At 35.2% G+C, this 12,437-nt stretch overlaps 1 protein-coding gene across 1 annotated transcript in view; it reads right to left on the bottom strand.

Moving 5' to 3' along the window:
• Window positions 1-12,437, bottom strand: part of Cdk17 (cyclin dependent kinase 17) — a 69,893-nt gene that overhangs the window by 33,004 nt on the left and 24,452 nt on the right. The window contains exon 2 of the mRNA XM_048357771.1: window positions 656-802. Within this exon, the coding sequence (XP_048213728.1) occupies window positions 656-773 (118 nt within the window). The 5' untranslated portion in view covers window positions 774-802. The remainder of the gene's footprint in view (window positions 1-655; window positions 803-12,437) is intronic.

Here is a 12,437-nt window from a genome sequence, read left to right as displayed (position 1 = left end):
CTCAATTTAACAAGCACTTCTTTTTTCATTATTATCTGTATACTACTACATTGAGATATAGAAAGCAATAAATACTGTCAAATGCACGAAACATCTATGCTTATGCTCCATAAACACTCAATACTATGAATAAACTGTGGTAAGTATAGAATAAGAAATTAGTAATATTCACTCATGTGATGAACCTTGTAATGACTGGTAATTCATATGCATGAAGAATGTTATGAAACTATCATGAAGCCATGAAAAGGAATAACAGAAACTTTCTAGATGCTTTTAAGTTGTATTAATTTGAATCATCATAATAATAAAACATTTAAGTATCAATTTAAGAAGTTATTCAAAATTAGGACAACACATTCATTGAATACATTCAATAGAATATATTCTTATTCATGAGCCAGTAAAAATAGAAAGATATTTAGCACTGAATAATCAGCAGGGTTTGAGACCAGGTATAATAACAATGAAGTAAAGTGGAATATTCTAGTAAGTAAGCAAAGCATGCAAAAGTCATGTAGTCTTATGTTTCTTGTGAAACTAGGGAATAAAACAGAGACACAAAAGGATATTACTATGGAATTATCTGGACAGTAAATTTATATTCATAAAGTAATTAAATGAGGGAGTTATACTCCCCATTTCAGATGCTTACCATTATCCTTGCTGCTGTTTTCTTCAATAGTCATTTGTTCAGCCAGTTCAGATAATGACTCATCAATTGTCTGGCTTCCTCGAAGTGTGAGGGATAGCCTTCTCTTAAACTTTTTCATCCTATCAATTAAATGTGGCTTGGAAAAGTCTGAAAGTAAAGAAAAACAGAAAATCAATGCAATAAATATTTTACTGCTCATGAAAGATACAAGTCCAGGATTACTGAGAATCCTCAAATAGAAATATAAAGAAGTCTAACTTCTGCCAAACATCACAAAATCCAATCCCATGTTTTGAAAGATACACTATTCAGGATCAGTACTATAGTTGGCATCAACAAAAGATCAGAAATTTTATGTCACTAAAAAGTGAAACTTCAGTGCAAGGCTTATATCCAATCCTCAGCATCCTTTCACAAAATGCTAAAAATGAGGCTTCAAGCATAATGAATTAAGGTAACAAGAACTAGAAGTTGTATTAAGACAATAATATACAAGTTTTACCATCCACCTCTGTTAATTCATTTTCCATTTCTTTTGCTTACTTTCTCATTCTAAGACTCTAATTCAAGTAGATGAATTTGTTAAGTAGGTAACAACTGTGAGCAGGATAGAGTTGGGGGAATAGTTGGGAACCAGAAAAACTTGAGTTCCTCAGAAGGTTAATAGTTGATGTTGCACTACAAACTATAAAGACCATGAATGGTAAAGTTAAATTGTGAAGGGAAAAAGGAAATGTTAGCAAATTCTATACCCACTAAAACTATACTTTAAAAATTAAAGAGAAATTATGACACTTCCAGACAAACAACTGATGAGGAAACATGTTACCAGTAGATTGCTCTGATAAATGATAAAGGTTTCCTAATAGAAATAAACAACATTAAGAAGAAACATCACTAGTTGTAATAACACAGTTATAAGGACACTGTTATTGTAATTTGGTCTGCAACTTCTCTTTTTCCTTTCCCTCTATGAGTTAAAGGCAAATGCACCCTCCAAATATATATATAAAAGACAAGTAGGAAGAGAGTATTCATATACAATAGAACTAAGGAGATAATTCCAACAGGGTTATTTCAATTTTAACATTTTAATTGTAATCCCCAAAGTGACCAACAGGAAATTAACTAAAATATTACAGAAAAGTGGGGGATTGGGCTGGGGATATGGCCTAGTGGCAAGAGAGCTTGCCTTGTATACATGAGGCACTGGGTTCGATTCCCCAGCACCACATATACAGAAAACGGCCAGAAGTGGCGCTGTGGTTCTAGTGGCAGAGTAGTGCTAGCCTTGAGCAAAAAGGAAGACAGGGACAGTGCTCAGGCCCTGAGTTCAAGGCCCAGGACTGGCAAAAAAAAAAAAAAGTGGGGGATTAATAAATACACCAAAATTAATGAAATGCATAAAAGGCCAATAATGTAAAAACTGAGAAGAAACAAGTCAGATATACAAAAAATAGTAGCTAAATGGACAAGGTAGGTCATCTATCAGCAATCACTTGAAATGTAAATAAATTCTTTAACTAAAGAACACAACCTGGCAAAACTACTTTTAAAAGGGAAAAAACTAATCCACTTAAATTGTATACATGTATGTGTGTGTGTGATATACATTAGGTATAACAAGAAATTATAATAAAATAATTTTTAAAAAGATACTCCACAATGATAATAACCAAAAGAGAACTGGGGCACCTAAGTTTCTGTGAAATGAAACAGAATAAAATTGTTGAAAAAGTGGACATAAGAAAGAACATTTTATAAATAAGAGGTTAAATTTAATTTGTAACAATAATAAAGATATTCATACCTAACAACAGAGACAGAAAATACACTAAAAAATAATTACAAATCTGAAAAGAGAATAAACTGTTCTAAAGTGAAAACTGGAAACTTCAATACTCCCATTTTCAATATTGGACAGTAGAACCAGACAGAACATCAATAAAGAAATAGAGAACTGGAACTTAGATCTAACAGCCATATATAGAACACTCTACCTAACAACAAAATACACATTCTTCACTCTTCTCAAGTGCACATGGATCATGATCCAGGATAAACCACAAGGCCACAAAATAAGTGTTAGTAAGTTTTCTTTCCTTCTGTTGTCTTTTTTCTTCTACCCTCTACCTCCTTCCCTCTTTTCCTAGTAGTCTGAAGGCCCAACCCCAGGGCTTTGGACATATTAGGCAAGTGCTCATAACTTTCTTTTCATTCCTAGTGTTGGGGGGCAGAATCCAGAAGTAGGATACATGGGTGTGTATATAGTACATACACATTCATATATATATTCCTACATACAAATATACAGATGTAATCAATAAAACAAGACCTGTATGACCCTCTGTATGACCCCCAATCCAGGGGTCTAAGGTACTAATGATAAAGGTACACTAAAGGAAAGTGGAGACAGAAGGGGGAGAGAAACTCCAAGTCTTAAAAAGTAAGGCAAATAGGCAGAGATCTGGCAACCTAAACAGAATGAGCATATTCAGTCTCAGAAATAATTGAGCTGGAAAGGATCAATCAAGCCTAAGGTATGAGACTTTTGGAGAGGTATTCAAAAAAATCTCTGACGCTACATTAAGACTTGGTTTAAATATTTCACTTTCTAGGGAACTTTAAGAATGTCAAAAATGGTCAAAATAATATTCTTTCCTTTTTTATAATAATTTTATGGCTTTTCCCCTGGCAAAATTGACAAGCATGTTCATTAATTAAAATACTTATTAAGTACACAGTATATACAAATCCTGCGTTAACCAAAGACAAAACACACATCACCAACCTTGAGATAAGAAATACAAAAACATTTTCATGTCCCATTTTATAAAAAATAAGAGTAGATAACAATGTAGTGTGACAAAGACAAACACTCAAACAGCTCTGGGACTGAAAGTTTAGCAATCAATAACTAAGTGAAGGTGGCCTAATGTGATCGCCAGGGCTCTGGTGAGCAGAGGTCTATCGTGGTGATCAGAATTAAACAACATTCAGTCAAAAGACAAATGCTACACTTATAGTTAAAACAAAATTTAATATAAGTTGCTCAATTAACTGGTGAACTAAAAAAACAAAATTAAATACAGAGATTATTATAGTATTAGTAATTACACAAGAAGCAGCTACTGACCCCTGAGTTGAGGAAGTAATTAGAAGTAAAATATAGAGGCTTGAAGGAGAAATCATATATAAAACTGACACACTAAATTCTAATACCATGCAGAAGGGGTTCTTGCAAAGCCTAGACCAGGATCTGAGGAGGAAATGACTAGGGGATGCTGGTTTTCTTTGAAGGTATGTGATAAGGATGATTCTGAGCATACAACGCTGCATATTTGAGATGTTTGCTACTCCTGATCCCACCAGAGAAAAGCCTTGTTGCTGTGGAGATTCTGAAAGAGGAAGAAAGAAGAAAATCCCTATCTCTCCTCTTACTTTCCTATTGTCCACTAATATTTTTAATAAGCAGAATGTAATATGTAAACAAGTAAAAAAGAGAAAAGTAGTTCATAAGATTCCTGCTCTAGGGGCTGGGGATATGGCCTAGTGGCAAGAGAGCTTGCCTCGTATACATGAGGCCCTGGGTTCAATTCCCCAGCACCACATATACAGAAAACGGCTAGAAGTGGCGCTGTGGCTCAAGTGGCAGAGTGCTATCCTTGAGCAAACGGAAGCCAGGGACAGTGCTCAGGCCCTGAGTTCAAGGCCCAGGACTGGCCAAAAAAAAAAAAAAAAAAGATTCCTGCTCTATACTACAAAGTTTAGATGAGTTGAAGTTGCTGGGAAATAGCTGAATAGCCAGTATTACTTATATGATTTTATTCTCTATTTTTGGATACTTAGTGTCCTATCTTGCAAATATTTAGTTTAAAAATTCTAGGTAAACAAGGATGCTTGATTTTTCTTTTAAATTCTTAGAAAATTATATAAATAATAAATACCAAAATAAGGTACTCATTTTAATAGTCTGAGCTTTGAAAAAAAAATAAACTTTTGTATTTTGTAATAGAAAACAATGTACCCGTAGTACAAAATGAAATAATAAATGCAAAATTTGGAAAAATAAAGTCTCTACTTGGCAGCTATATGAAAACTTGCAATGTTTACCTATTCAAAAATCAGAGGAAAGGATTAATGAGGATTAGCCAAAGTTCTGAATTATTAAAAGTGTAGCTGAGTATTATTTTATTAACAAAGTAAGTCATTTTGTTCCATTAGACTCAATCTTTGTGTGTGTGTGACAGTCCTGTGGTTTGAACTCAGGGCCTGGGTGCTGTCCCTGAGCTTGGTTTTGCTTATTAAGGCTAACATTCTTGAGTACTTAAGCCACAGCTCAACTTCTGGCTTTTTTTTTTTTTGGTAGTTGATTTGGTAGTCTCATGGACTTTCCTGCCTGGGCTGGCCGTGAATTGCAATCCTCAGATCTCAGACTCCTATGTAGTTAGGATTACAGGCATAAGCCTGGTGTTGGCTTGACTAAACCTTTCTAGATTCCTTTTAACATTTTTACTGTATTGCCCAAAATGTTGACCCATTCTATTTGTATTTTGTTTACCATTTCAAATATACCAGATTTCATCATTATCTAAAATATCAATAATGGATCATATCATTATTGCATTAACCCTAAGAAAAAATGCTATAAATTGAACTATAGGTTCATGAGTTCCTTCATGACTTTTTAAACTTAATGAAAGAGCTCTTTTTCTTTAAAAAGTTAATATACTGCTAAGGGACTATTATCTCCTTAAGATAAGCTTTAAGTAACTTATTGGCAATTGTTATTGCATTGATTTTGAGTACATACATTTTGATTTCTTTAAATTCTATTTTAATTTTCCTTATTGTGTCTACTTAATTTTCTTAAAAGGCTCCTTCCAAAGAAAAAAGTAAGTTTAGTCTATTTCTGTTTATTTCAAATTAGTGAGCTGAAGAAGGTCATTCATTCCTTGGACTGGTTATGGGACTCCTTAGAAATGCCCCAATCCATAGAACCTATGCACATCTGAATGCTCAGAAAAGATATAATTTGTTTCTGAACATTTTCAATCTGTAGTCAGTTAAATTCACAGCTGTGGAACTCATAGAATACTGAAGGCCAACTGTAACTTCACTTAATATTTCCAAGACTAAAGGGGTACAGAGAATCAGTATAGAGAGACATATGTACAAGTTTTGGGAACTGATAAAGTTTTCTAAGATTATACTGATGATCATACAACTGTATACATATTACAATTGTCAATATATTAAACAGTGAATTATATACATTTAAAAGATTTACATTATATCACATAAATTGCATCTCAATAAAGCTGTTAAAGTAATTGTTTATAATAAACAATGTTCCCACATCAATAAAAACAATTAAACTTACAATATCCACACATTAATGAGGAGAAATCAACCTAAAAGCAATTTTTGTTGGAGGAATTTATTTAGCCTCATCTACTGCTAGGTGAGAGCAGAGGAATAGCAGGTTGGACACTAATACCATTTACATATCACACATTAGATGTTCTACATGTATGTCATTCAAAATGTACTCATGGAGGAAGAAAGACCTCAGACATTAATTATATCAGTCACTCATGTGCTGTTTACCTCCACAAACCATTTCAAAGGGCAAAAATAGAGAAATGACTCACAGACCCTCTATATATTTAGTCAAAATTCATGTCATTCTATCTTTGAAAGAAGCAAATACAATGTCACTATAATTAGCATTATTATAATTATAACCCATAGATTTTTAAACCTGTTTTCGCAGAAATAGTATGTACTCTTCAGCATATAATTTTACTCAGAATGTTAACAACCCAAGTTGTTGTTTCAATGGTTTTTGTTTAGGAGTATTCCACTTAATGATAAACCAGATTTTCTTCACTTGTCTGCGAATGAACATTTAGGTTGTTTCCAGTTTTTAATATTATAATTAAGTTTACCATGAACCTTCTTGTGTAAATCTTTTTATGGATTTAATGTCTTCATTTCTGTTGGGAAAATACCTAGAATAAAGCTGCTGGGTCATGTGGCAATTTCTAGGGAAATTCCAATGTTCTACAGAGGCAGAACTCTTATTTTCCTGGCCATAGATATGCTTTCCATTTGCTTCACATCCTCACAAACACTGGTACTTTCTACCTTCTAAAATTTTAACCACTGTGATGACTGCTACCTGTCATTCTAATGTGCATTTTCTGGGTGGGTAACAGTGCTGATCAGCCTTTAGTGTGACTATTCTATTTTTAACTGTGTTGTCTTTTTTTTTTTTTAAAGATGCCTTTATATGTTATAGACTGTAACTCCTTCCTTAGATATGCATGCAGTGGAAAAAATGTTTAGTCATCTTTTAATATTTAGGAAAACCAATACACTGATTTTAATTTTATTATTGGTACTCTTAAGAAAATTCCAGTAGCTGGGCACTGGTGCCTTACACTTGCAATCCTAGCAACTCAGGAGGCTGAGATCTGAGGATCACAGTTGGAAACCAACCCAAAAAGTCTGACAGATGAAATTTTCAATGAACTACTAAGAAAAAGCTGGAAGGAGTGTTATGGCTCAAGTAGTAGGGTGCTAGCCTTGAGCACAAAGAGGCTCAGGGACAGTGCCCAAACCCTGAGGTTCAAGCCCCAGGACTGGCAAAAAAAAAACATTTTTTTTTAAAAATTCAGGGTCAATTCATGAATATATTTCTGCAGTTTTATAGTATTACCTTTTAGGTTTAAATTTTTCATCCATTTTGAGTTAGTTCTAACACCTGACTTGAGATGAGGTTTAATGCTCCTTTCTTTACTGATTCTTTCTGGTACATTTGTTGTACTAGACATATCTAGGGAAGCAACTTATTAAGTGCAGAACTATAAATGAGGGCTTGTCCGTTTTACACTTTTAGTGTAGTCCATTTTTGCTTTCTGTATTTTTTTTTTTTTTTTTTTTGGCCAGTCCTGGGGCTTGGACTCAGGGCATGAGCACTGTCCCTGGCTTCTCTTTGCTCAAGGCTAGCACTCTGCCACTTGAGTCACAGCGCCACTTCTGGCCATTTTCTATATATGTGGTGCTGGGGAATTGAACCCAGGGCCTCATGTATACGGGGCAAGCACTCTTGCCACTAGGCTATATCCCCAGCCCTTGCTTTCTGTATTTTAAAGTAATTAAGATGCATAAATATTAGGAATCTCTTCCTACTGAACTCACTCTTACAGCATTGTTCTTATCTCCAGCAATGTTTCTTAGCTTAAAGCCACTGTGTCTCATATTAGTATCAGGCTTGCAGATAATGTCTTCTTTTTATCTTTATGCAGCACATGATCTAGCAATAGGTCAAATCCCCACCCCCAATCTTGGTTGTAACAGAAGACTAATAAGTCCATTTGCATTTACTTGTTCATAATAACACAGGATTTGAGTCTAGCATTTTTCTGTTTTCTAGTTATCCCACTGTTCTCTCTGTTCTTTAGTCTTCTTTTCCTTCATTTTTTTGTATTAATAAAGTATTTTTATTACTCTACAGTGTGTTTTATAGGCAGGCAACATTTTTTGTGGTTTTTTTTATTAAATTTTGTTGACAAGCTGTTGTGGAAAAGGAGTACAGTGACACAATAGGGCAGTGAGTACATTTCTTGTGATATCTTACACCGTCATTTTTCTTTCCCTTCCCTAGATCAGGTAGGCATATATACAATATCCAGTGTACCAAAAACATATACGGTACCCAAGTGTCGGACGCCAAAGGAAATTTACCTAGAACTTTAAATATAACGTCAACAATAGAGTTTGCTTATCCTTGTCTTATATGACCATACATACATAGCTGTTAAGCTATTGTGATCCACTGAGAGGTCTATTTTAGACTTTTTCATGTTTAGTAGTTGTTTGGTTTTAGATACATAATGTAAGGTCGCTGACCCAAACCTGTGGAAATACCATTTGACAAGAAGTTTTTTTGTTTCGCAGACGTGGTCTGTACTGTCCCCACCCCCCACACACATACCTTAACAGTCATATATCAAGGAGACCATGCCCCTTTGTTCTCTGTGTTCTAGACTTGTCTCACTCAACATTATTTGTTCAAGTTCTGACCATTTCCCAGGCAGGCAACATTTTAACATCATTCTTTTAGTAGTTACTGTACTAGACATAAAAACCTTTCTTACCCTCCCCGTCTTTCCTCCCTCCCCTCCCTTCATATCTTGACACATGTAGCTAGCTCCCTATGTAGAGCTAAGTTGGATGCAAACTCATTATCCAGTTGCTTCAGCCTCCTGAATTCTAGGATTATGTACACCACAATGCCCAGCTTCATTTTCCACATTAAATCAGTACCTATGCCATGTTATGAGCAAAATGTAAACCTTGATATTTGTAAAATTCAATATTTTTTAACACAGTCAGCCAGAGCTTTTATAGTCTTTTGCATAGAAAATCCATACATCAAAGCAATTTCAGCATACCAAATTACCTTAAATTCATCAAATTTCATTTACCATTTTACCAAAATATTCTTATCAAATTATTTCTTAATGAAAGCAACTCATTTAATTTTTCTTCATCATTTCAATAATCAAATCTATATACTGCTGATATTATAAATAGAACATCTGGAGGATACCTGTTAAGTGTTCACTTCTTTCCTCCTTCCATAGACCTGTGCTCATTTCTCCTTGTTCAAAATCATTACAAATTTGAGACTCAATTTCACAAGTAGGAAAAAGGTTTCAGCTAGGGCTGGGAATATGGCCTAGTGGCAAGAGTGCTTGACTCATATAGATGAAGCCCTGGGTTCAATTCCCCAGCACCACATATATAGAAAATGACCAGAAGTGGCGCTGTGGCTCAAGTGGAAGAGTGCTAGCCTTGAGAAAACAAGCCAGGGACAGTGCTCAGGCCCTGAGTCCAAGCCCAGGACTGACAAACAAACAAACAAAAAAAGGTTTCAGCTATTCTTGGCTACATTTTTAGATTTCAGACAAGGAAAACACAAAGGCCACTGACAAGTACCTTCTACTGCTACCTTACTTCATAGACTGGCCAGTGTATTTTTAGGAAGATAAAAGGTATTTGAAATTATTAATAAGCACATTTTGATGACAGTCTTGGCAAGAGTTCGACATTTCCCAGGAAAAACAGGCCACATCCATTTTATTGTATGAATACAGACATTCTCTTCCTACAGAGCAAGTAAGTTTAGTGATTCTCTTCAGAAACATTGTGACCCAGCTCTTCATACATATATCTGTAAGATATCCATAAGAAAATCCTGGCTTCTAACCTATATAGACTGTTTGTCTTATCCAAAGTCCTTGGGACCAGAACTATTGTAGATTTTATAGATTCTGGAATATATTGTAGCTACATAATGACATACTACCTTAGGGATGGGACCCAACTTAAACTGTATTTTCAATAATTTGCACAAAACACGGTGGTTTTTGTTTGCTTGTTTTGCCAGTCCTAGGGCTTGAACTCAGGGCCTGAGCACTATCCCTGTCTTTTGCTCAAGGCTAGCACTCTACCACTTGTGCCACAGCGCCACTTCTGTGGGGTTTTTTTCTATCTATGTGGTGATGAGGAATCGAACCCAGGGCTTCATGTATGCAAGGCAAGCACTCTACCACTAGGCCATATTCCCAGCCAGATTTTGTGGTATGGAATGTTCCACTTGTGGTGTCATGTCAGCACATAAAGGTTTCCGATTTTGGAGCAGTTCTGAATTTTACTTGTACTTGAAAAGTGATTAAATATAGTATATTGCAATATTAGGATTTAAAAAGCATGAAGAGTCCAACTGTGAAACATAAATGACATTATAATCTCTTTTTAGGGAGCAGGAGAGACAGGGTCTCACTATATGCCTAGGATGGCCTTGACTTCACAATCCTCCTAACTCCACTTCCCGAGTGCTGGGATTACAGACATGTACCACCATGCCCAGCTTATAAACTGCTATTTAGTTGTATTGTTCAAAAATTAATGGTAACTCATACTTATTTAATGAAGTGTTTGGATGAGGCCAAGACACCATTTGATCCTTATAAATATGAGCTAGAGAGTTTCAACTAGAGATAGGAAATACTTAGAACTCTGGACAATCAGAAATGTTAAATACCTATCAGTGGTCTTAAAAGAATTTAACCAAGATTATAGATGAATCAATAATATCAAGGAAGTACACAACTCAAATGCATGTGAACTTAGTTAAATATCTGGGTCCCTTTTTTTCTGAGTAAAAATATCACCAAAAAATCTTAATACTTAATACTAACAAAATACTTAATACTTAATACTAACAAAATGCACCTCATTTCCTTTCTTTTCCCAATAACATTTTTAATGATTTATTTATTTTGCTCTGACTCATTATGTTCTCTAAGAAGCAAACTCAGAGACTTTTGACATGATGGTAGTTCTTTTGGTACCAGGAAAACTTGACAAAGTACAGTAACTGTTCTCAAGTCTGTGATTAATTCTGATTAATATTTGGCACTAACATTGTGAGCACTTGAATCTGTCACATGAAATAAAAAAGCAAATGAGTTACACTTAGTGAACTGAAGCAGATTTAGAGTTGTTCTATAATATCAAGAACGAAGGGAAAATGGATTCACAACTTAAAAGTTGAACACTGATCACCATACTTACCAAGTCCCTCTTATCAATACAGTAAGTGCTTGACATGTGAAATTATCTATCCAACCTGTCATGTGAGTCACAGCAGACACAAAGCTGAAATGTCTAGAAAATAAAGTTCAATAAAATCTTTTTGATGGCTGGAAGGATATGACTTTAATAATGTACATATACTTATAAACATTGGTCTGCTAACAGAAAACAGCTGCCACCCCTTGATATGTTAACTGTAGAGAAAGGTTAATTTACAAGCTGGGCACTGGTGGCTCCCACCTGTAATCCTAGCTACTTAGGAGGCTGAGGATCATGGGTCCAAGTCAGCTCTAGCAGGAAAATCTGTGAGACTCTTCTCTCCAATTAGCCACCAGAAAGCCTAAAGTGGCTTAAAGTGGTACAGTGCTAGTCTTGAGTGAAAAAGCTCAAGGAGAGCACCCAAGTGCTGAGTTCAAGCCCCAGGCCCATTTTATATATGCTGGGCCTACAGAAGATTTAAGAAGATTCCAATAGGATGAAAGACAAATAACTGGGGGGGGGGGGGAATTATTCTTTATATTTAACAAAGACTAGTAGGTTAAGATAGATGTCCCCTTGTAGTCATGGGGAAAGAAGAATATCAAATTTTGAAACTGCCTATATAAGGAATAAAGTCAAGAGGTCACAATATTTAGATGTGGCTACTGTTCCTATATATTTTTTGTAGCTGGATGGAAGTGACTGGAATTGTTCCCCCTTTCAAAGATAGGAAAAGAGGTTATCCTGAGGTCAAGAGCTTCTAATGTGGCTCTTGATTTAAACTGTGTTAACTTGCTCTGTTCTAGGATGAAAGTAATCATGACCAGATCAATGTGCTCTGCAGCTGGTTAGTCAGCTGCTTCAGAGTAGGCAGCCAGCAAAACAGCTTTGGAGCCTTCTTTAGGCACAGTGCCTCCTAAAATTTGAGTGTAAGCCAATCCTGTTAACCACTTATTCTTAGAAGTTATTTTCAGCTCCTCAGCATAATAAGTAAAATAATTATAAATAGGAAACCAGTACTCTAATTGTGGAAGTAGTCTACGTTTTAATCTAATATTCACTAATATTTTGACAGCTCTATATGAAACCAGTATATTGGTTTAAGATATCCTTACAAACACCAGCTGAAACA

Source organism: Perognathus longimembris, chromosome 1 (genome assembly GCF_023159225.1).
Source record: "Perognathus longimembris pacificus isolate PPM17 chromosome 1, ASM2315922v1, whole genome shotgun sequence".
Lineage (NCBI taxonomy): Eukaryota > Metazoa > Chordata > Mammalia > Rodentia > Heteromyidae > Perognathus > Perognathus longimembris.
The sequence above is the reverse complement of the archived record's forward strand: the minus strand, read 5'-3'. Positions and strand labels throughout refer to the sequence as shown.